We start from the raw sequence: 25,333 nt of genomic DNA, 5'->3' as shown, positions 1-25,333 counted from the left end.
TTCATCACAAAAAGAGTTCAATCAATGCAGAAAAGGCCCAAGGAGAGAACATCATGTCAGTCCACTTCCAATTAATCATACCCAGTCCTTTCAGCCCATGAAGACATACCCTGAAGTCAACTAGCTCAAGTTGCAGGGAAAACATCATCAAAGAGAAATAGCTTCTGGAATCTGCCCCATAACCCAGAAGGTGACAAGTGACAGCTAAACCTCCAGGATGCTCTTTGCATTAACCCCCCTCTGAAGCCGATCCTATGGAAGCATGGAGTGTCCATCAGCCCCCCACTGCTTGCCACTACTCCCCATATCTCACCCACCCAGCATGTTGAGACATGGCGGGGAGACAGGGATTGTGACATAAGCAAATGGCCTCAGGCTGATATATGTAAATGCCAGCTCAGGAGCTTCCTAGTAGGGACACCACCTGTGAAGCCCTCATAACAGCCAACCTCTTGCCACCTCCAAGCTGAGGGCCTCATTGGCGGGGGGGAGGAGGGATCCCCTCCCTAGGAGACCACAAGATTCTTATAGAGAAGGGTTCCAGAGCTCTGGACAGCCGGTGGCAATCATGTAGGCGCCATGGAGACTGCTATGTGTGTTTGCTCTCCATGTTGTACATGGCAGAGATGTTGTCCTCGGTTATGCTCCTGTCTGTGCTGCAAGTTCCTCTTCACCTCCGAGCGGAACTGCACCTGCTTCCCCTGCCCTTACAAGGACGAGCGCAACTGCCAGTGCTGCCACTGCACCTGCTCCGAGAACCCCAACTGCCACTGGTGCTGCTGCTCCTGGGCCAATGACCCCGACTGCAAGTGCTGCTGCACGACCAGCAGCAACCTCCAGTGTTACTACTACGAGAGCCGCTGCTGCCGCAATGCCTCCATCACGTTCCACAAGGGCCGCCTCAGGAGCATCCGCACCTCGTAAGTGCCCGCTGCCCCCACCCCGAGGCCATTTCTCCACCTGAGAAGAGGAGGCCAAAGATTCTGTAGCAATTAAGCGTGTCCCACACAGCCAGTAACCGCAGCTAACCCTGAGTTCGAAATCCACTCCCCGCCAGCCCTGTGAATGAGCACGGCGCTCTCTCACTTGCACCCAGTAGGGGGCGCTAATACTTAGCGCGTAAGGGGTTTATCTTCCAACTGGCCTCTCTCCTGGTTTCTGAATGCCAGGCACTGCATGTGTGACCCCAGGCAACCCTCACCTCATGCCCACCACGCCAGTGAGGAAACTGAGCCTTTGCAAGGTCCAGTGGCCCAGGATCACCTAGCTAGTAAGATGCAGCCAGATTTTGAACCCAGACTCTGTATCTTAACTTAAAAATGCTGTACTGCAAAATGGAGAGTATAACGTCTGCCATGATTCAGCGGGTATGGGGATTAATGTATGTGCTTTGTAATCTTGTTATGTGATATAAAAATATAAATTGCCCCTTTTCTTCCTCCTCTGAACTTTTGATACCTTAACATGTATTGGAAAAGTTAACAACTTCCACAGGCCATTTTTGACCCCTGTGTCCTATATAAGTACCCCAGAGGGCCCTCAACTCCTGCAGCCTTCTCTTTCTATCTGGAAGTCATGCTACTTAGGGTCTCAGTTACTTGCCCCATGCAAGTAACTGAGACCCTAAGTAACACACTAACAAGTAACACACTAACCTGTGTCCAGTACTGCATGTTCTCTTCCTGTTCTGACAGAGACAGTCCTTTTATGTCACATTTGAGGGGCATCTCAAGCAGCAAAGGCAGACTTCTTAGATGAGAAAAGATCAAAGATCAGAACTACAAGATGGCACCATTGGAGAGGCAGAAAATGAGAGGCAGGTTTAAAGCTTTTCAAGGCTGGAAAAACAATTCCGTGAGCAAAGATTCAGTGAATTCAGGAGAAGAATAGGATCCACTTTGCAGTTCAGCACTTAGTAGGTGCTTAATAAACGTTACTCTCCATTCATGGACCTCTCGTGGTGTTTGCATGAATAGAGAACCCAGGGGTCTTGGATAAAAGCCCAGAAGTTCTCAGGTGCAGAAAGTAACATCCACATTCTTCTCTCCTGACTCAACTGCCCCATTTTCTGCATATCAGCAATGGAGAGTCACTGACCACATTTCAACAGAGGAGGGATGACTTTGGTGCTTTGGGAAGATGCCTTAGGTCAGTAGCTCCCAAACTTTGCTTTACATTAGAATCACCTGGGGATCTTTACAAAGGTCCTCATCCCCAGATATTCTGATTTCATTGGTCTGGGTGTCACCTGGGCATCAGAATTGTAAAAGCCCCCCAGGTGATTCTAAAGTACAGATGGCCTGGAAGGAACCGAAGGGAAGCTGGGAGACCTGCCATGTGACACAGTGAGAACTCAGGTACTGGGAGAATAGCCCTAAATTGGAAGGAGGGGGCTGTGCAGAATAGGAGAGGCCCGATATCTTAGCAAGAAGGCAAGGCTGCTGGGTTTGGTGGCTATTTGGGTAGGGAACCATGGCCACTGAATGCCCAGGTCCAAGCCTGAGGCTTTCTGAGGATGGTCAGAGATGCTACTGCGAGTGTCAGGAGGTGGGCTGTGGGTACACTGAGGTTTATCTTCCAACTGGCCTCTCTCCTGGTTTCTGAATCACTGCCTCCCTGCTCTCTCTCTCTTCCCCCAGCATCACCCTCCCTCCCTCCTTCTTCCTGATTTCTCACGCTGTCTCCCTTTATATTACACCATGATCCTCAGAATCCCACCTTCTTGAACTAGAGAGGTTCATCCAGCTACCATGTGTACAACTGACTGTACGTCCAGTGATTCCTTGCAGGGCCCAGGCACAAGACTGAGAAAGCAGAGAGGGAATGGAGCCAAGAACATTGTGGTCAGCAGGCCTAGGACCCAGCTCCCAAATCCCTAAGGGATGAGCTTCCCAGGAGCCTGAGTCCCCACAAGAGGCACTCTCTGTCACCACAGGGCCACTCCCTTCATACTTCCAGTATGGTTGGGCAGCACCTTTGACTACCTGGGCTCTAAGATATAGGTCCCTGGCTGAGAGATGGGGAAGTAGATAGGGGCATATTGGGACTACAAGAAGCCAGAAGCAGAAAAGAATACATCCACAATGCCAAGATCAACACCCAAATATCACTAATGTGAACAGAAGAGAAGAGACAGGAATAGTCACAAATTGTGTATCTGCTTCCATTTCTATCCCCACAGCTAACTTATTTATTTTCAGGAACTGCTTTTGCCCTGATTATAGCCTCTTAGAACATGCACTTGAATTTTATAAGTATGCTTTCATTTCATCCACGGTTCTTAGAATTAAATATATGAAATCAACCTCAGCTATTAGACAAAGAATCAACACATACAGAGGCACACACACACACTCACACACGAACAGTAGAAGCACACACTTCTGGACTTGACCATTGTTGTCCTCTACTGTGGACATTAGCTGGCTAGTACCAGAGGGGAGTAATTGCAGTGGCCACGTTTACTGAGTCCTTACTATGTGCCAGCAGTTAAGCACCTTATCATGGATTACCTCATGTAGACTTTGTAAAATTCTCATGAAAGACATAGGATTGTGAGCTTTGAGCTTTGGATTACAGATGAGGAAACTGAGAATGGGAGAGGTTAAGAAACTCATTTCAAAGGTGCAGCTCTAAAGGGTGTACTCCACCATGAGCAATCCACCCCTAGAGCCTAGACCCTTAACTCTTACCTATTGGTCTGCTGGTTGGAGCACTCGGGTTCTAGACTTGGCTCAGGGACTGAACTCCTAGTGTCCTCGGAAGGACACTTTACCCATCCATTTTACATACAAAAATAATGATGACGTCAATGCCTGCCAAGCAAAACTCACCAAGAACACACCTGTAGGTGGACAAGATTGGATTTACCGAATCATTGCGACAAGTGAGAACATACACCATGGTTAAGAGTGAAGTGTCTCAGTAAGAAGGCCTCAGCAAGTTATTATGGGATTTAACCTCATTTTAGGTGAGGAAGTGGGGGTAGATCTCCTAGTGGATAACCAGATAAAAATCTTGTCTACAAGATGGGAAGCACACTGGGTGCCCAACGTTGCAACTGGTGAAAAAGTAGTACGCTCCCACTAAACAGGATAGGCCACGTTTGGTCATTTTTGTGGTCTGGATGATATTCTTGTTTGGCCTGCATTCAAACAGGATGAAGTGGTCTTATTTCTGCTTTGCTCCATCACAGTCTCAGAAGGGCTTTGTGGGGTGTTGGTATTCTGTGACATTATTGATGGGCAACATCACCCAGCCAACATCACCCCAACACCAAGGCCCAGCTGATGGTGCCAGGCCAGTCTCTTCTGCTTTCTCTTGCTCAAAAAAATCACAACATGCAGTGTCCACTGCTTACTGTGTTCCAGGGGCGGCTCTCAAGCTTTGTAGGTATGAAATGTAATTTTAATCCCCTCAAGAAACTCTATAATGTGACTACTAATTTTATAGCGAGGAAAAAGGCAGAGAGAGGTTAACTGACCCGAGGTCGCCCAGCTAAAAGAATAGCGGAGGCAGGTTTAGAACCCAGGTGCCCCAGCACGGAGCCCATGCTCCCCGCCATCACACTGGCCTGCCTGGCGGTGAACCCCTAGTTCTTTCAGAGGCCAGAAACGGGGTGAGCTCTGAAGCCTGCCTCCTGAAGCCCTCCCCATGTCTGCTTCTCCTTCCAGCTCCAAGACCGCACTGCGCATCGGAAGCAGCGACACCCAGGTGGATGAGGTGAAGGCGACGCCCGCGAACAGCAACCTGGTGGACCATCTCTCGTGCCCCATGTGCAGCCGGCTGCGCCTGCACTCGTTCATGCTGCCCTGCAACCACAGCCTGTGCGAGAAGTGCCTGCGACAGCTGCAAAAGCACGCCGAGGTCACCGAGAACTTCTTCATCCTCATCTGCCCCGTGTGCAACCGCTCGCACTGCATGCCATACAGCCACAAGATGCAGCTGCCCGAGAACTACCTGCGCGGGCGCCTCACCAAGCGCTACATGCAGCAGCATGGCTACCTCAAGTGGCGCTTCGACCGCTCCTCCGGGCCCATCGTCTGCCAGGTCTGCCGCAACCGGCGCATCGCCTACAAGCGCTGCATCACCTGCCGTCTCAACCTGTGTAACGACTGCCTCAAGACCTTCCACTCGGACGTGGCCATGCAGGACCACGTCTTCGTGGACACCAGCACCGAGGACCAGGATGAGAAGATCTGCATCCACCACCCGTCCAGCCGCATCATTGAGTACTGCCGCCACGACAACCAGCTGCTCTGCACCTTCTGCAAGACAGCTTTGCACAACGGCCACGAGACCATCAGCCTCATCGACGCCTGCTCTGAAAGGGCCGCCGCGCTCTTCAGCGCCATCGCCAAGTTCAAAGCAGGTCCTGGTCCCCTTCCCTCTCCTGCACAGTAACTTCTAGTTCAGGAACTGTTAGGCAAAATGGCTCTGGGCAGTCTGTTTGGTGAGAGCCTCCCCCACCTGGTGGGGCAATCCAAGCACTGAGAAACACTTTGCTAGGCTGCAAGGCATTGGCCTGGTGTGCACGCCTGGCAACCACCACCAGCCTGTTAACCTCCCTGCGCCTTGGTTTTTTCATCTGTAAAATGGGCATAGTAATAGTAACTCCTTTGTGAGGACTAAATGGGTTACTCTAAGTGTAGCATGCAAAAAAGTATCTGGCACGTAATCAACCCAGAAAGATTCTATAATCTTGGTTACAATCTTCATGACCTTGGACCTCATTTCCTCCTTTGAAAAGTGGTAAATTTGATCTTCTATTATCTGTGAACCTTTCTAAAGTTGTCACTAAAGTTGGATGTCTTTGGTATTTTCCCAATTTGCAGAAGGAAAGAATTAAGTCAATGTTGAAATCATTTCTATTTTAAATTTTCCTCAACAGTGTTTTCCCAAAACTTGTAAACAGCAAAGTAAATGAACTGGTAGCAAACACATAATAACAGAAATACTCAGAAATAGCCAATAACATTCTGGTCAACAGCTGGTTTTCCTTCTGCATGCCTGCTCAGGGTTACTTATATTGGCTTACCTATAAAATAGGTAGTTTGTATAAGGGTAACTGACCCTAGTTTCCATGCTGGAATGCGGTACAACAATATTTTGCAGAGCTCAGCAAAGATACCCATAATTTCTGGGTGTGGATCTACCTGACTAGACATAAGGATCTCAGGCATCCTTTTAGGGCTCTTTGCACCTGGGAATAGCTTCCTTGAATAGAAGCATACTATGCCCAGGCCTAATTTTCTCAATCATCCTACAGTACAGGCATTAAAATTCCTTCCATGAATAAGACAACAGAGATTCTAAGAAGTCATTGGCACAAGGCAGCTAGTAAATGGGCAGACCTGGACTATCTGACTCCAACACCCATGTTAAATCCATAACATTCATTTGACAACCTACTCTATGCTAAACAGTGACCAGAATCTAAAGATTGAAAGATTGACAAGCAACAGAAACCACCACCATCACCACCTGTGGTCTACTTCCTTAAGGACTGGACGACAGTCAAGTGACCAAAGGGCACCAGATCACCCCAGCCTTTCCCTTTGTTGGATATTTCAGTGTCCATGTGTAAACATGCCTAAACATATGAGTGGGAGGCAGTTTTTCTCTGAGCTGCACACAAAGGTCCTGTTGGACATACAGATGGGTCAGAGATGGGCTTTGCTAACTCTGTCACCTAGGACCTCTCACTAGCATGCATATTTCAGAAATACCTTCACTTCTCAATTGCTTCTACTAGGAAACATTGTTTATCAATTGATATTTATTCAGTTTTAGAACCACCACCAAGGAAATCGCTATATTAGAGAAACTCTATAGGAGCCATATTGCCAAAGAAATGGGTAGCCCCTTTGGTTCTAGAGGGTTTTCTTAAGGTAGACTCACTGCCTGGGCTCAGCTGGATTCTCTGGGGCCTCAGCATAGGGAAGGGGCTGCTGCCTAGTCTGCTGTGGCCTCCAGGTAACCACGGGAAGCCTGGGTTTTTAACAGAGGAGAAATCTAAGATAGTTTTCTCAGAGTCCAGGGCACCTAGAAGTCAGACAATGAAATTCAATTCAATGTAAGGGGACACCAGTACAAATTCCAAACAGCCCAGCAATTGGAAGGGGACAGGGGTCACCTTCAAGGCATATCCATTTATACGTAGGTAAAGAATTTAGCCCTGTCCATCCTTGCTAAGGGAACCACCACCACCCCCAAATTTTTTTAACCAGGTTTCAAACTTGCTCTTAAGGATTCAATTCACTTTTGAGGAAGGTGCCATAAATCTGCATTTTAAACAGATCTTCAGGTAATTCAAAAGCAGATCGTCTGACAATACACTGAGAAACTCTGGGCCCTGGAGGGAAGATCAAGTTTGGGTCAATTGATTGAATCTGTGGTGTTGATTCCAGCTACACATTGGAACCACATGCAGAGCTTTGCTAACTAGGACCAGCAACAATGGCACCACCCAGGAGCCTGGGCATGCAGAATCAGGCCCTAGCCATACCAATTTCATGGGAATCTGCATTTTTAACAAGATCCCCAGAAGATCCCTTGGATTAGATTCTAAACGCAGCTACAAACTGCCTCATCTGGATTACTGAGTCCTAACTCAGGCCAATTCAGAATCTCAGCAAGTGAGGCCAAGAGAAGAGTTTTCTTTAAAGTTACCCAGAAGATTCTGATGCTCACAGAGGGCTGAGAACCACAGCTGGAGCAATTAAGAACATAGGCTTTGGAGTTAGACAAATAGAATTAGAGACAGGCCTTGGTTTCTCCTATTTACTTGCTGTCATTGGACAATAACTTAACCTCTCTGAGCCTTAGCTTCCTCATCTGTAAATGGGAACAATATCTTCCTCATAGGAAGATAAGTGTTATATATGATAATACAGAAATGTGATCCATAATATGTGTATCATCTAGATCTGGTCCATAATAAATGTTTAATAAACAATAGCTACTTTTAAGTGTACTGCCTGAAAAAGATGTTGATTTAACTTTGCTCTAAGACTAGCTCTTGCAAAGTTGCCATATTTATAAGACGGGGGAGGGATGCTTCTGGCTTCCTCTTTCTCTTCTCCTGGTGCTGCCTCTTTCCCCCTCATCTAAGGAATTTTTATCCTATCTCTCAGGACTTTACATAAACGTAATCCTTAATAAAGCAAGGAATTTCTTATGCAAGTGTCTTTGGCAATCAGTGAGTAACTATTGAATAGTCAAAGAAATTAATGAATAAAGTGGAATTTCAACTGCCATAAGCCACAGTGGGGTTTGAGTCAGGGGAGAGTGGGGAGCACTTCTCAGCACCTCTGCAATCACCATGATTGTTTCCTATTCAGCCCCCATTGGCATTGCTTCTGTGCCAGTATGAGGGAGGAGGTGGGCAGAGGAAACAGTGGCTTCACAAAATAGGCCAGAGAGTGGCATTTACCCCAAAGATGTTAGAAAATAGAACAGATTGGCTTTCACTCAATAAATACCTCTCAAGCCCTTCTACACACCCTAGTCATAGTGATAACCAAGACAGCCACAGTCCCTGTTCTCGTGGTCCAACAGGACTCTTGGGTTTCTCTTACTCAAATGCACATCATTGTTACAATAGCCACCACCCACAAAGGTCCAGCTTACTGTGTACCCAGGACTATGTTAAGAACCAAGTACAAAAAATTCTGGGGCACCCCTACTCATGAGTGAAATTTGGTGAGAGTTATAGCCCATCAATTCACTGCAAAGTTGACCATTCAGGGGAGGATCTTATCTTTAGACTAGGCCACAGAAGGTTGACATGTCTTCACATAGTTGTCACTGCCTGATGCCTAAATCACCGTAAAGCCAACAAAGCTGCTCATTTCACAGAGATGTGCCACATACTTTCTTTCATAGTATTCTCTATACTGTAGTATCACTGGATTTATGAGTGCCTTGATTGTCGGTGCCCTTTCATATTCATATATGTATCCCTAGTACCTTGGAAGGCATATGACTTATAACAGGTGTTCAGTAAATGTTTGTTGAATGACTGAGTGAACTTATAATCCAAAAACCACTTAAGAGGATACAGGACAAATTGGGTTCTCCTTGAAGTACAACAGCAGACTCTTTCTTGGAAGGAAATGGGGGAAAGGCAACAGAGGGAGCCCAGCTGATTTCCTGTTGTCTAGGGCTAGGTTTTTGGTGAGTTAGGCAAGGCAGCATTTAGAAGAAGTCATCAGAAATTTAGTTCTTAGAAAATTCAGTTCTTTCACACAGGGAAAACCAGTCACTTTGTGACATCACCTCTTCTTAAGTCCAACGTGCTGACAAGTGAAGTCTGGTAAGAACTCATATCAAGGGTGGTCTTGAACTTTCAATTTCAACCCAGGGCCACAGAGACTACTACAGATATAACTATGCCAGGAAAGAAAGGCTGTTATTCCTGAGGGAAGTATTAGGCAAGGAGGCCGAGAGGGAATTCCTGAGGGAGGCCAGATGCACCTCATAAACCTGTTCTAGCCTATTTCAGTTCAACTACAAGTGCTTTCCCTCCTTCTCCGCCCACTTCCATGGGGTCCAAAGGAATTTGCTCCAGTCTTCTACTGGCTTTAACATCTGGGGAGATGAAAATTTTAACCAAAGTAACTAACCTGGTTGTTTTGCAGTCCGCTATGAGATTGATAATGACCTAATGGAGTTCAACATTTTAAAAAACAGCTTTAAAGCTGACAAGGAGGTGAAGCGAAAAGAGATCCGAAATGGATTTCTCAAGCTGCGCAGCATTCTACAGGAGAAGGAGAAGTCCATCATGGAGCAAATAGAGAATCTGGAGGTGTCCAGGCAGAAGGAGATTGAAAAATACGTGTATGTCACAACCATGAAAGTGAATGAAATGGATGGCCTGATTGCCTACTCCAAGGAAGCCCTGAAAGAGACAGGCCAGGTGGCATTTCTGCAGTCCGCCAAGATTCTGGTGGACCAGATTGAAGACGGCATCCAGAGCACCTATAGGCCTGACCCACAGCTCCGGCTACACTCCTTGCACTGCATGCCCTTGGACTTTGCTGAGCTCTCCAGTGCTATCCACGAGCTCTTCCCCACAGGACCCAAGAAGGTATGCTCCTCAGGGGACTCCCTGCCCTCCCCCTATCCCATGCACTCAGAAATGATGATTGCCAGGAAGGTCACCTTCAGCACTCACAGCTTCGGCAACCAGCAGATATACCAGCGAAGCTCCTCCTTGTTGTCCTTCAACGCCACCGGTGGTGAGAAGGCCAAAATGGGTCTGGAAGCCTATGGGCGAGCCCAGTCCGCCACACCTGCCAAACTCACAGATGGCCTCTATACTTACTGGAGTGCAGGGGCAGACAACCAGTCTCTGCAGAACAGCAGCAGCTTCCATAACTGGTACTCATTCAATGATGGTACTGTGAAGACCCCAGGCCCACTTGTTATCTACCAGACTCTGGTGTATCCTAGAGCTGCCAAGGTAAGAAAGGCTCTGGGCCCATGGCGAAGACAAGGGGGTGTGAGGTACGGAATGGAGGTGGGTAGTCAGGAAAGGTTGCACTTACCTCTTTGATCTCTAGGGTCCAGTCACTCAAATCTGTTCCTCTGGATTCTTCATGGTCAGCCCATTCAAAAGGGATAAGTTCCTAAAATCTTAAGTACCCTAAGATTGGCTTAAACCAAACAACATATTTAACTTATAGTCAAAAATACATCTGAAATCCCCAACCCCATTTCAAGGGCAACCCAAATTTGGGAAACAAAGTAATTGGAAGAGACTGCTTGGAGGGTGTAATATTTCCCAGGGGAAAGCCTGTAATAATAGAGAGAACACAGAAAATCAAATTGTAAATACAGGCTCCATTATCTATTAGCTGTGATTCCTCTAAATTGCTACCTTTCCTAAAGAAATTATCCATACTCTCCATGATTTGGAAAGAATGGAAGGAAAATCCCCAATGGAATCCCAATTCTTATCTCCTGAGATTCAAATTTTGGGGGTGTGGTTCTCTCACAGACCTCTACCACTGCCATCATCTGACTTCAGGGGACATGACTCCTCCTTGACCTTCTTGGCCTAACAAGACCTTTCCCTCAACATTCCTTTCAAATCCAGCTGAACATAAATTGAACTGTTTATAGAATGTGTTATTAAGGTTCAGGGAGAGAAACAGATTAACTTGCAATTAGATACTCTATTAGAGCAAATCTTGCCTCTCTTAGGATTCCCTACAGGGACATCTCCCAGGCCAGCCCATGGCCTGCTTTCATGTGGCAGAACTCATCTTTTGCCCCCATAATCTGACAACACTCCCAAAGACTTTTAGCATCCTTAAAGTTGAAACCATTGATTCTCAAACATTAATGTGCACCTGGAAGTCTTGTTAAAATGCACTTTTATATCAAGGGTCTAAAAACCAAGAAAATGAAAAACAGACTCTGACCAAGCTTTACTTTGCTGTTCTCCTGAGACATCATAATCTATGTTTTAGAGTCTATAATTGCCAGCAAGAATGACCTTACATTGCAAAGTAGAATATACCTTCCCATGGGCTCTCAGACACAGCAAAGTATCTCTGCCCTTCACAGAAGAGATGTCCACAACTAAACAGCTGAACCTTCATTTCCAAATGATCCTAGATCAGCAAAGCCTGCAGTGTACGTGACATTAGCTCAGTGATGGCCTTAGGTCTCTCCATGCAACTTAGACTGCTTAGGAGATTGGCAGTTTCTTGCTCTGGAAGGGAAGAACTAGTGATATCTTCTCCATACTTGGGCTTGGAAAACAGTCACCCCACACCACCGGTTAGTGGTCCCTGGATGAGCCCAAGAAAGGGGCCTACACAGGAAAACCTAGTTAAGACATTGCCTGTCAAGAGAGGGACACCTAAACCTACTGCCAAATATGGTATTTGATTTGAAGATATTATTGATCCCCATTAGGATCATGGAATGGAATTCACATGGGAAACATAGTGCTCAGTAATGCCCAAGATGAAATCTGTGTTGACTTCTCTCACAAATGATGGTTGACAGTCCTCTTTAGGCTTTTGGCATAAAAAATATTCTCAAAGTTAGTCTTATAACTTGTCATTATGTATCTGAAAAATCCTAAGGAGTTTTTTCTAAAAACTCAATTTTATTTCTAGAAATCTTTCCCAGAGAAATGATTAAAAATTCAGATGAAAATTCATGCCCCAAAAGTCTTCACTGCATCATTATTTATTAGAGTGTAAAATTAGAAACAACCTAAACGTTCAACTATAGAAGGATTAAATCACTTATGGGACAGTTATTAAAATTGTGCTTTACTAAGTTTTTCATAATATAGGGAAATATGTAAAATATATCAAGTGAAAGAAAGTAGGAATCAAAGCAATATAACCCAAATGATATATATCTCTGTGTTTGTGTATGTTCCAAAATTGGAAAGAAATTAATTATTAACTGAATTTTGGAATTATAAGTGATATTTATTTTCATCCCTTATATTTTTTCTGTATTTTCCAAGTCTTTTACAATGAGTATGTTAGTTTTGATAATCAGAAAAAAATAAGTTAATTTTCACTGATGAATTATATAAATTTATAAAAGGTTTTAAAAGTATAAATATATAAAAATAACTACAAATTATATAAAGTCACAAAAATTTATGCACTTATGAGTAATTATAAATTAATTTTATAAACATAATGACATTTGAATTTATTAAAACTTAAAGAATGCAATATAATCAGTATAAAATATATGCAAAGCACAACCTGCTAATTGACACTTGTTAGTATATCTCTTTCCAAAAGTTGATATTTTATGTTTTGAGTGTGAACATATATTCTCCATGACTTGGGCAAGTCTTTTCACCTCTCTGGTACTCTACTTCTTTGTGTGTAAAATAGAGGGTTGGAATAGATACACTTTTCATCTTCTAGTAGTCTGTGGTTCTATTAGAATTTGCTTAATGTAACCTTCCTGAGCCTCAACTATAAAATGGGATAATAAAATCTCCCTTCCAGGGAGTTGTGAAGACTAGGTGAGTTAGGCAATGTCAGACACAGAATCTGATGCATAGAAGGTGTTCAATAAATGGCAGCTATCTTACTTAGTTGTGTCAGTAGACCAATGGTCACCGCCAATGTTGGCTGGTGGTAATAGAACCCAGAGAAGCATTCTTCTGTTCTTGAAATGCATCACAAGCATCATGTCAGGCCTTATCAGGTAGCCTTTCAAGACTGTTGCACACAGTCTACGTCAAAGTCCTCAGCAGCTGGAGGAGATGGGGTCAGCTTAAACTCACCCCACTGATAGTTAACGACACAAATCTTTATGGGAAAGAAAGCTGAATGGTGTATATTGATATCACACCCACATGTTCATTGCTTCATAGGTTTACTGGACATGCCCAACAGAAGACGTGGACTCTTTTGAGATGGAATTTTATGAACTCATTACTACCCCTCCTAACAATGTGCGGACAGAGCTTTGTGGGCAAATTCGGGATATAATGCAGCAGAGTTTGGAGCTGCACAACCTGACCCCCAACACTGAGTATCTGTTTAAAGTTAGAGCCATCAATGACAATGGTCCTGGGCAATGGAGTGACATCTGCAAGGTACTGTGCACATTTTTCTCAGACAGACTTTCTTTATAAGCTCTGATGCAGCTGTTAGGATGATCACGAGATCACAGAACCTACTGTGCGACTGCCCCCTCTAATCCCAGAAAACTTGTTAACTCAGGTCAGAGAGAAGGCTGCTGGCCTTAACCAACTTGGCAAATGAGGCCTGAAAATTGTTAGTTCAGTTTGATTCAAAAAACATTTGGGCTAGGCATTCTTTTAGGATGTGGAGATTTAGAGGAAAATAAGACATAATCCTTGTCTTCGAGGAGCTCAGGGTTATTAAACAGATAATTGTGGCATGAGAAGGACAAAAAAAAGAACTCATTATTAGCCCTGGTGGTGACTCAAAGCAAGTGTATAGTGCCAGATTTAACAAACGTAAATACAGGACACATACAGAAAACAATTTTTAGTATAAGTATGTCCCATGCAATATTCTAGACATAGTTATACTAAAAATTTTTATTTGCTGTTTATCTGAAAGCCAAGGAATAGCCACTGAGCATGTCAGAATGGACTCCCAAAAAGAAGGGACAGGATTATTCCTATCTTCTTGGTGATGCAAGGCTGATTCTTCTTTATATCCCCAGGGGATATACATTCATGAATATAATTTTATTGATACTCAAATGAGAAAAGGAAGAAAAATATCAAGACTTCCCATAGCTATCTTACTGTATAACCATGATGATGTTCTTTGGGATAAGAGTAGATTTATGGCTTAATCAGGGATTCTTTAGAGTAAAGATAGTAAGTCCATTCATTTCAGCTTTTGAAAAGGGAGATTTATGGTACAGAGAGAGAGGAGTCTCATGAGACCACTTCCAGCCAGGATATACATCTGATCCCCAAGGGAACTAGAAAACTATCAGTTCCTCTCCCTTCCTCTCTCTGTCTCTCTGTCTCTGTCTCAGTCCTCCCTCTGCCCGCCCTTCTATGTCTGCTTCTGTCTGAATCTATTCTACTTTCACCTAGTTTGTAGTATCTCCTCTCCTAAATTCAGCTTGCTTGTGGTTTTGGATTGTCTTGGCCCAACTTCTGTGTGACCAACACAATCTGACTAGCAACACTCCCTTTGTCTCAGGTCCAGTGTTTGCAGAAGAGAATCTGATTGGTTGCTACCTCTAGTGATGAAGGGAAGCAGGAGGCAGGGTGGGGGCAGGATTGTGCTGTTGGCCCGTGTACCAGTAGCAAGTGTGCTCCAGGTGGAAGGTCTCTAGTCCATCTGGACTCCTTCTGGAGTCAGTACCCACATGCACCCCTTCCCACTCCCACAGAGGTCAGACACTTCCCTGGGAAGGAAGTGGGATGAGAAAGTCAGCCTTGCTGCTCCTCTTTCTCTACCCTGCCCATTCCCCTGTCAGGCAGGTGGCTCAGAGCCCAATTCTTGTTGGTACCCTTCTCCCCCAAGCATGGAACACCCACAGCTGCTACCATATTTTGCAGCATGTCCTTTTGACTATGGATTCTTCCTTCCTCTAGTTCTATCTATCTTCCTTCTAATTTTTTAGAAATTCCTCAAAAATGTCTTGAACATGAAGGGCACTCAATGCTGTTACTAATTTTTTTTTTAAATGTATCTCCTGTCATTTTTCCATGCTAGGGTCAAGGACAGAGGTGGAGAGACTGAAATGTGTTGGCCCTTCTTAGGTAGATGTTTTGTCCTTCATCTTGAGCTCCAAACTCCCTGGAAACAAACTTCATGTCTAATTCATCTCTGTTTCTCCCACAATGCTTACTACAGCACTGTGCATATCTCGGGTTCTTAATGGTTATTGAATGAATACATGACTGAAAATATGACCAAACAAATGAATATATGAATGAATGTCTAAATTAAAGAGTGAAGAAATAAATTGATGAATAAAATTAATAATTACAAAGTACCATAAGATGTCTGAAAGCTAAGTGTTTTATGCAATCAGTCAAGAAATAACATTCCCCCTGAAACTGTGTTTATGCGATTAATTTGTACTTCCTGTATGGGAAGGAAACCCATTCCAGTTTCTTTGCTTTTTAACACAATTTCTAAATGAGCAGAGCACTAATTAATGAGGTTTTCTGGAAGCTTCATTTTTATCTGACTTGCAGAGCTGCAATACAGATTTTTCCTTCAGAAGTAATTCTTCCTCCCTCTTTGTGATTCTATTAGCATTCAAGGGGAAACACTGGCTTCCTTAACTTTTGTCATGATTTGCATAAGTAAAGGCTTCAATAGCAAATGAAAATAAGATGGTGTGTTTGAATGACATTTATAAAGCTTCATAAAAGTAATGACTTCAGTTCTTTCCTATAAAATCAAAATACTTTTCCTTTGGCATCAGTTCTATGCAGGTATTCCTGAAAGGTTTCATTTAAAATGCTATAATGAGGTAGCCGAATCATTTCTTATCCAAAATACAATATTTCCATCATATGTACTTTTGAAAAGGAAGTGAAATAACACCTTTCATATTTGATTTTCATAGTCTGTGACTTGCTGATTTTTAAGGGATTTTATTCGAAGTATAATACGTGAATCATGAAAATTAACTTGAATGCTTTTTAAAGGTCCCATTTATTGAAGGCCAACTCGATGTCAGACACTGTCTATTCGTTATCACTGATCTACCAACCACTGGAGGAGGGGAGTTATTGCCTCTATTTTACAGATAAGGAAACTGAGTCTCAGGAAGGGAAAGTGTCGGCCCTCATGTAACTTGAAGGAGGAGTTGAGTGGGAACCTAGGTGTCATCCAAGCTGGAGCTCTTTGTCCCCTACACCACAGTCAGATTCAGCTAAGTCTGGGCTGGTGGGCCCCACCCTGGTGACCTGGCATCTCATGCTGGGAGAATGTTGTCCAAGCCAACAGCAGTGAGAGTGGGACTTTTTTTTTTTTTTTTTTTTTTGAGAGGCAAGATTGAGCATTGCTTGGCCTGGTGTACCTAGCCCCAACTCCACTAGGCTGTAAGCCCCAGGAGGGCAGGTGTCCTGCTGGTCTTCACTCCTCTCGGCCCACAGCCCTCCACCAACAGCCTCTAACATCCAAGAGCCTGATAGTTTTGAAGGAATGAAGAAATGTGTTTTTAGACGAGTCATATATCCTTTAGCCTGTTTCTTCTCCTGCTCTTCCGCTAGTCCCCAGGGTCCCTCCTGACCACCATCCCCATTTCATTTCTGACAATAGCCTCTTTACTTTGTCTCCCTCGGACTTCAAATCTCTGCTAACTGCCAGGAAGTCTTCCCATGACAAATGGAACTTTCCATCTATGCACTGGTTTCCTATTACTGCAGTAACAAATTAGCAGTTTAAACAATACACATTTTCTTATTACCTTATAATTCTGGAGGTCAGAACTCCAAAATGGGTGTCACTGAGTAAAATCAAGGTGTGAGCAGGGCTGTGTTCCTTCTGGAGACTCTGGAAGAAGTTTATTCTCTTGCCTTTTCCAACTGCTAGCAGCTGCCCGCGTTCCTGGGCTCATGGTCCCTTCCTGCATTTTCCAAGCCAGAAATATTAGGCTGGGTCACACACACACACACACACACACACACACACACACACACACACACCCCTTCTCACACTCCCTGGCCAGAAATATTAGGCTGGGTCACACACACACACACACACACACACACACACACACACACCCCTTCTCACACTCCCTGGCTCTGGCTCTTCCGCCCCTCTCTTCCACTTTGAAGGACTCTTGTGATTACATTGGACCCACCTGATGATTCAACATAATCTTTGTCTTAAAGCCAGCTGACTAGGAACCTTAATTCCCTTTGCTGTGTAACATAACATGTTCACAGGTTCCCAGCGTCATGACGTGGACATCTTTGGGGGCCATTACTCTGCCTACCACAGTCTGTAAACCAGATGTCCCCTGTTACATCACATTTGGAAGTAAAAATTCAGGCCCAACAATAGTCACAAACTGCTACTGTTCTGGGTCTTTCCTGATAGCTCTTTAGGAAATGTGCCCACCCTTGCCCCCATTCACCCTCTCAAATTCCTTCTCAGTCTGTACTGGGGGTCACCCCTGGTGTGTCTCCCATGTGCTCAGGAGACAGCCCTGTCAGCTACTCTGAGTCTCTGCAGTGCTGCTCCCTTCCTGCCCAGGCTGGAACTCCAGGCACAGAGCCAGGCTGCCCGACCTTCTGGGCATCTTACCTTCTGGTTTTACCTTGGTCCCTACTTCAGACCTCCTGTCTAGGCTGAGATCCACATCTTCAGGAGGTGGGGTTGCAGGGCAATCAGAGTGACCAACACTATCCCACACTCAGAATAACTGCCCCAAACCTACCCCACACTACCCACATACTCACAGCGACTCCCTGCCCTGAAATGAAATAAAAATGGGTTTGGACTCTCTCTATCTCCTTAGGATTTATTCTTCGCCAAAGAGCTCCTTGATCCTTCATGCAAACAGAATCCCATTAGTCTTTCCCTACTTGCTCTGCAGATAGACTTGAGCCCTGGAGTGAGGATAATTTAGGTCAAGCCAGACCTTTTATTTTTAACCTCATACACAGAGCATTGAGTTAATCAATACACTTCAGTTCATGGTCCATTTTCAACATTGGTTTATGCAAGGCCCTTTTCTTGTCTCCATATGTATTCCTTTTAGTGGCCATTCCTTCCCAGACATCCGTTCTAACAAATTTTATGTGTATCTCATTACTTTTATGAGTTCTTCACATGGTATGTACTATTTTGAATGTGTTGGTAATTTGCACAAACAGTATTGTGCCACATATCCTACTTTGTTTCTCACCCTTTCTCCCTGAATACTGTGTTTTTATGCTCTAGCCATGTCGTTATGCACATTTAGGCCCTTACTCCTGATGCCGCCTCATTTGGGCACCACATGTTACCTGTCCACTCAACCAGGATGGACACCCAGGTGACCTCCAATAGTGCCGCAGTGAACAATATTCATTCCTGACATTTTGTGGGCAGGATGGGGGCATGAGAATTTCTCTGGAACATTGTATTTGGTTTCTAGGGCTGCCATACCAAAATGCTACAGATTGGGTGGCTTAAACAACAGAAATTTATTTTCTCACAGTTCTGGAAGCCAGAAATCCCAAATCACATTTTTGACAGGTCTGGTTTCTTCGGAGGCCTCTCTCCTTGGCTTGCAGACATCTGACTTTTTCCTGTGTCCTCACGTGGCCTTTTCTCTGTGCAAGGGCACCTCTGGCAGGTCTCTGTGTGTCCAAATTTCCTCCTTTTATAAGGACACCAGTCAGATTGGATTAGGGCCCTCCCCAATAACCCCATTTTAACTTAATCACCTCTTTAAAGGTCCTCTCTCCAAATACAGTTGGCCCTTGCACAACACAGGTTCAAACTGTGTGGGTCCACTTATACACTGATTTTTTACAGTGCAGGACTGTATTTTCTCTTCTATGATGTTCTTAATAACATTTTCTTTGCTCTATCTTTATTGTAAGAATATAGTATATAATAAATATATGATATGTGTTAACTGACAATTTATGTTATCAGTAAGACTTCTGGTCAGCAGTAGGCTACTAGTAGTTAAGTTTGGGGGCATTAGAAAGCTATACATGGATTTTCAACTGCGCAGGGGGTCAGCACCCCTAACCCCTGCATTGTTCAAGGGTCAACTGTATAGGCACATGCTGAAGTACTGGGGATAGGACTTCAAGGTATAAATTTTGGGAGGACACAATTCAGCCCTTACCAGATATATACCATGAGTGAAATTGCTGGGTCATAGAGTACATGCATACTTGATTTCAATGTATGCATGTATGGGTCCATAAAGAATGAACAAGGGCCCCTATATCCTAGCCCACCTGTATGTGGCACGATCCAGCTTTCTACTATTTTGCTAATCCAATAGGTACAAAGTGCTGTCTTCTTATTGTTTTAAATTTCATTTCATATGCTTCTTAGTTTTCAAGATTTCCTCTTCTGTAAATAGCCTGAGAAATATCCTTTGCCCATTTTTCTATTGCATTTTTCATTTTCTAGGTGAATTTCAGTATGTCCCGATATATTCCAGATAATGGTTTTAGACATTGTTAATATCTTCTCTGTTCTGACATTTGTCTATTAACTTTGTTCATAGTGTATTTCATGAAACAGCAGAAAACTTCCACTTTGATATGATCAAAGTCATCAATTATTTTTCCCTTCTGGTTTGACCTTTTGAAGTTTTGTTTAAGAAAGTTCTTCCATAGGCTTAGGTCACAAAGATAATCTTCCACATAATTCTTTTATTAACTTTAGTTTTACCTAGCAAATTTAGAACTTTCATCCATCCAGAGCCCAACTTTGTGTGTAGTGCTAGATAGGGATGCACTTTTTTTGACCATCTAGTGAGCCAGTTTTTCCAATGGCATCCACCAAGCAATGTCTTCTCCATTCGTATACAGTAAAGGTGCCACTACCATCTTATATTAAAGTGCCATGTATTTCGGGCTCTGAGCTCTCTACAGCCTCCTGTAGGGAAATTTGTCTGTTTCTATATCAATGCCACACTGGTTTTATTGTTTAATCTCAGCTTTGTGCTCCGTCTTGATGAACTGCTAGGGTAAGTCTGCCCATTACCCTTCTTTCTTTTTTAAGGTTTATTTAACTAATCATAGGAATTTGGTCCTTCATATAAATTTTGGAGTAAGTAAATTGAATTCCTAAAAAAAAAAAGGAAAGAAAGAAAGAAAGAAAAAAGAAAGAAAGAAAAAATCCAGAAAAGAATTTGATTAGGAAGGTATTGAGTCTCTAAATTAATTTGGAGGCATTTGATATTTTTGTAATAGGTCTGACATTTATTCAAATCATCTTCAATGTGCTTTACTTGGGCTTTTAAATTCTTCTCATAGAGGTACTACACGTTCCTGGTTAAACTAAATAGTTTGCAGACTTTGTAGATATTATGAATATTATCTTATATTTGATTGTATTTTCTAACGTATTGCTGGTTTAGAATAAAAATTATTGGTGTTTGGAGGTTAATCTTGATTCCAGCAATCTTTTTTTAAGATTTTATTTATTTATTTGAGATAGAGAGAGAGAGAGAGCATGAGCAGGGTCAGGGACAGAGAGAGAAGAGAAGCAGACTCCCTGCTAACAGGGAGCCCAACGCAGGACTCGATCCCAAGACCCTGGGATCATGACCCGAGCCGAAGGCAGACGCATAACTGACTAAACCACCCAGGTGCCCCAGATTCCAGCAATCTTGATAAACTCTCTTATTATTCTGAGAGTTTATCTGCTGATTTTGCTTGTTTTTCCAGGCTATGACCCTATCATTTATGAATAGTGATAGTTTTAGCTTTTTCTTACAATCCTTGAACTCTATGTCTTTTCTTTCCCTAAACCTTTGGCTAGGGGCATGAGTCCTACAGAAAATAGAAGCTGAAATACTTGATATCTTTGTCTTATTCCTGATCTTAATGCTTTTCCATTGAGCTATGATGATTTTGTATTTAGTTTTTGTGATGTATAATTCTCATTAAGGAAATTTCCTTCTACTTCTAAATTTCTGAGAGCTGTACAATATTAGGCATTTTTTGTATTATTTGAGACAATCATATGATTCTTCTCCTTTAGGCCTTCATGAAATGAATTACATTGATTCTCTGATGTTAAGCTTGACTTGCATTCATGTAATAAACCCTATGTGACCATGATGTGATTATTTAACATACTTGGTTTTAGTTAGCTCATATTTTATTTTGGATTATTGTATCTATGGTCATAAGTGAACTGGCCCTATAATGTTTTGCTTTTATTGTTTTTATCTAGCTTTGAAATCAATAGTTTATTAGCTTAATAAAATGAGGTAGGAAGCTTTTGCTCTTTTCCTGTTTTCTAGAACAACTCTTTCCTAAAAGTTGGTTAGAATTCATTTGGAAAACCATCTGAGCATTTTGGGCAGGGAAGAAGATGTCAGCTATCATTTCAATTTCTTTAGTATCTCAAGTTCTGTTCTCTATTTCTTTTGTCCTGTTTCATCTCATCCCCTTGTTCATAAACATGTCCGAATACTCATTGCCCCACTCACACATCACACATAGTCTATCTCTGGAGACCCTGACTACTTTACAGCAAAATTCAAATCCCCTATGTTTTATGAGTCAATTCCCAACCCCATCACAACACTGTTATCCCTTCATTATCGCCCTTGATAATTCGATGTGTATATCTTATACTATATCTACTATCTTTACCAAGGCTGTCTCTCTGTGTTATCTCCATTTTTATCCAGCAATGGGTAATCTAGTATCATGTATATAATATGGTCTTTACCTTGCACGAAGCCCTGTTTTCTTTAAAATTAAAAAAATTTGGTAAAAGTAAAGGGCACAATCAGACAACAAAAAGAAATAAAAGGCATCCGAATCAGCAAAGAAGTCAAACTCTCACTCTTTGCAGATGATATGATACTTTATGTGGAAAACCCAAAAGACTCTGCCCCAAAACTGCTAGAACTCATACAGGAATTCAGTAAAGTGGCAGGATATAAAATCAATGCACAGAAATCAGTGGCATTCCTATACACCAACAACAAGACAGAAGAAAGAGAAATTAAGGAGTCGATCCCATTTACAATTGCACCCAAAACCATAAGATACCTAGGAATAAATCTAACCAAAGAGGCACAGAATTTATACTCAGAAAACTATAAAATACTCATGAAAGAAATTGAGGAAGACACAAAGAAATGGAAAAACGTTCCATGCTCATGGATGGGAAGAACAAATATTATGAAGATGTCAATGCTACCTAGAGCAATCTACACATTCAATGCAATCCCTATCAAAATACCATCCACTTTTTTCAAAGAAATGGAACAAATAATCCTAAAATTTGTATGGAACCAGAAAAGACCCCGAATAGCCAAAGGAATGTTGAAAAAGAAAAGCAAAGCTGGCGGCATCACAATTCCGGACTTCCAGCTCTATTACAAAGCTGGCATCGTCAAGACAGTATGGTACTGGCACAAAAACAGACACATAGATCAATGGAACAGAATAGAGAGCCCAGAAATGGACCCTCAACTCTATGGTCAACTAATCTTTGACAAAGCAGGAAAGAATGTCCAATGGAAAAAACACAGTCTCTTCAACAAATGGTGCTGGGAAATTTGGACAGCCACATGCAGAAGAATGAAACTGGACCATTTCCTTACACCACACACAAAAATAGACTCAAAATGGATGAAAGACCTAAACGTGAGACAGGAGTCCATCAAAATTGTAGAGGAGAACACAGGCAGCAACCTCTTCGACCTCAGCCACAGCAACTTCTTCCCAGAAACATCACCAAAGGCAAGGGAAGCAAGGGCAAAAATGAACTACTGGGACTTCATCAAGATAAAAAGCTTTTGCACAGCAAAAGAAACAGTCAACAAAACCAAAAGACACCCGACAGAATGAGAGAAGATATTTACAAATGACATATCAGATAAAGGGCTAGTATCCAAAATCTATAAAGAACTTATCAAACTCAACACCCAAAGAACAGATAATCCAATCAAGAAATGGGCAGAAGACATGAACAGACATTTTTCCAAAGAAGACATCCAAATGGCCAACAGACACATGAAAAAGTGCTCAACATCACTCAGCATCAGGGAAATCCAAATCAAAACCTCAATGAGATACCACCTCACACCAGTCAGAATGGCTAAAATTAACAAGTCAGGAAATGACAGATGTTGGCGAGGATGAGGAGAAAGAGGAACCCTCCTACACTGTTGGTGGGAATGCTAGCTGGTGCAGCCACTCTGGAAAACAGTATGGAGGTTCCTCAAAAAGTTGAAAATAGAGTTACCATATGACCCAGCAATTGCTCTACTGGGTATTTACTCCAAAGATACAAATGTAGTGATCCAAAGGGGTATGTGCACCCCTATGTTTATAGCTGCAATGTCCACAATAGCCAAACCATGGAAAGAGCCAAGATGTCCATCAACAGATGAATGGATAAAGAAGATGTGGTATATATATACAATGGAATATTATGCAGCCATCAAAAAAAATGAAATCTTGCCATTTGCAAAGACATGGATGGAACTAGAGGGTATTATGCTAAGCGAAATAAGTCAATCAGAGAAAGATATGTATCATATGACCTCACTGATATGAGGAATTCTTAATCTCAGGAAACAAACTGAGGGTTGCTGGAGTGGTGGGGGGTGGGAGGGATGGGGTGGCTGGGTGATAGACACGGGGGAGGGTATATGCTATGGTGAGCTCTGTGAATTGGGTTAAGACTGATGAATCACAGACCTGTACCTCTGAAACAAATAATACATTATATGTTAAAAGAAGAAGAAGAAGAAGAAGAAGAAGAAGAAGATAGTAGGAAGGGAAAAATGAAGCGGGGGAAATTGGAGGGGGAGATGAACCATGAGAGACTATGGACTCTGAGAAACAAACTGAGGGTTCTAGAAGGGAGGGGGAGTGGGGGTATGGGTTAGCCTGGTGATGGGTATTAAAGAGGGCACGTATTGAATGGAGCACTGGGTGTTATACGCAAACAATGAATCATGGAACCCCACATCAAAAACTCATGATGTAATTAACATAACATAATAAAATAAAATTAAAAAAATAAAAAATAATTAAAAGAATCTATCACAAAATGTAACTTAAAACACACACGCAAAAAAAATAAAGGGCATAATTTAATAAGTGTCTATTTCTTTTTTTGCCTTTTCCCTTTGAATACAAATATAAAAAGTTAAAAGCTTTGTATATAGGGACATTGTACAAACATCACTCTTCACTACCCAAACTGCAACCCCACCCATCTGCCTCATGAGTCCTGATCTGTCTAGACAGAGCCCGCTATTCCAGTGGGCTATCCCTCATCCCTGGATCTCAGCCTCACTCCCTAAACGCCTCTTCAGTAAATGTGTACTGGAAAGGAACAGGAATGCTTCCAGACCAGAAGCATGGAGAAACCCAGCACCTTTGAGGTAAAGCAGGGAGATCCACGTGTAAGCTGAGTTGGTTAGATTTGTAGGAGACTTGCTCACTGCAGTTTTCCCTTTCCAGGTAGCTCTGACAGCTCATTGCGATCAAAGATAGTGTGAAGCATCAGAGAGAGGCAATTGGCAGATTTACAAATTGTGGTTCTATTCACCTTTCATCCACTTCTCTAAGAACCTTCTCTTTACCTTAACCAATGTTGGGATTACAGAGATGAAAGACTATCACTTCCCCTACAACCCAGTCAAGGTGCTCAGTCTGTTAAGAGCCAAACACATTAATGGAATTTACAAATGATAACAGCTATGATAGAAGCAATTTCCAGGTGCTGGGGGGACACCCTGGAGGGCTGCTCTATGGTGAAGCCCACCTGAGGTCACAACTCTCAGTTAAATTCGGTTCCTTAGAGGAAGTGGAAACTGGTCTATGAAATCCCAGTCTCACCACATTTTAGGAGTACGACTTTAGAAAAGCAAAAAGTTACCTGGTCCTTCTGAGCTTCAGTGTCCTCATTCATAAGGGGGTCAGCGGCACCTGCTTTGTGTGGCCATCATGAGGAGTTAATGAGATGATGTGTGAGGGTCTGGTGCATGGCAGTGGCCTTGCTACTGGAAGCTACTGTTTCCCCTGTGGCCGGTGCCATGGCTCTCTGCTTCTGATTGCAGGTGGTAACACCAGATGAGCGTGGGAAGACCCGAGCTAAGTGGGGCCTGCTGAAGAACATCCAGACTGCCCTCCAGAAGCGCTTCTGAGCTCCCGCAGAGCAGGCAG

At 43.0% G+C, this 25,333-nt stretch overlaps 1 protein-coding gene across 1 annotated transcript; it reads left to right on the top strand.

The window, feature by feature from the left end:
- The first annotated feature begins 579 nt into the window (after positions 1-579).
- On the top strand, positions 580-25,314 carry TRIM42 (tripartite motif containing 42). Its single transcript, XM_032409201.1, has 5 exons — positions 580-920; positions 4,674-5,371; positions 9,642-10,465; positions 13,370-13,594; positions 25,228-25,314. Exons 1-5 carry the CDS (start codon positions 580-582, stop codon positions 25,312-25,314), a joined length of 2,175 nt encoding a protein of 724 aa, XP_032265092.1.
- The last annotated feature ends 19 nt before the right edge of the window (positions 25,315-25,333 follow it).

The sequence above is a fragment of the Phoca vitulina genome, unplaced genomic scaffold, assembly GCF_004348235.1.
Source record: "Phoca vitulina isolate PV1807 unplaced genomic scaffold, GSC_HSeal_1.0 scaffold10, whole genome shotgun sequence".
NCBI classification, from domain to species: Eukaryota; Metazoa; Chordata; class Mammalia; order Carnivora; family Phocidae; genus Phoca; species Phoca vitulina.
Note: the sequence above shows the minus strand (reverse complement) of the source record. Positions and strands in the feature narration are given on the sequence as shown.

Coding starts and splice junctions, on each gene's coding strand:
- TRIM42 (XM_032409201.1), top strand. CDS start 580: ATGGAGACTGCTATGTGTGTTTGCTCTCCATGTTGTACATGGCAGAGA. Junction 5,372..9,641: donor CATCGCCAAGTTCAAAGCAG/GTCCTGGTCCCC, acceptor GTTGTTTTGCAG/TCCGCTATGAGATTGATAAT. Junction 10,466..13,369: donor TGTATCCTAGAGCTGCCAAG/GTAAGAAAGGCT, acceptor ATTGCTTCATAG/GTTTACTGGACATGCCCAAC.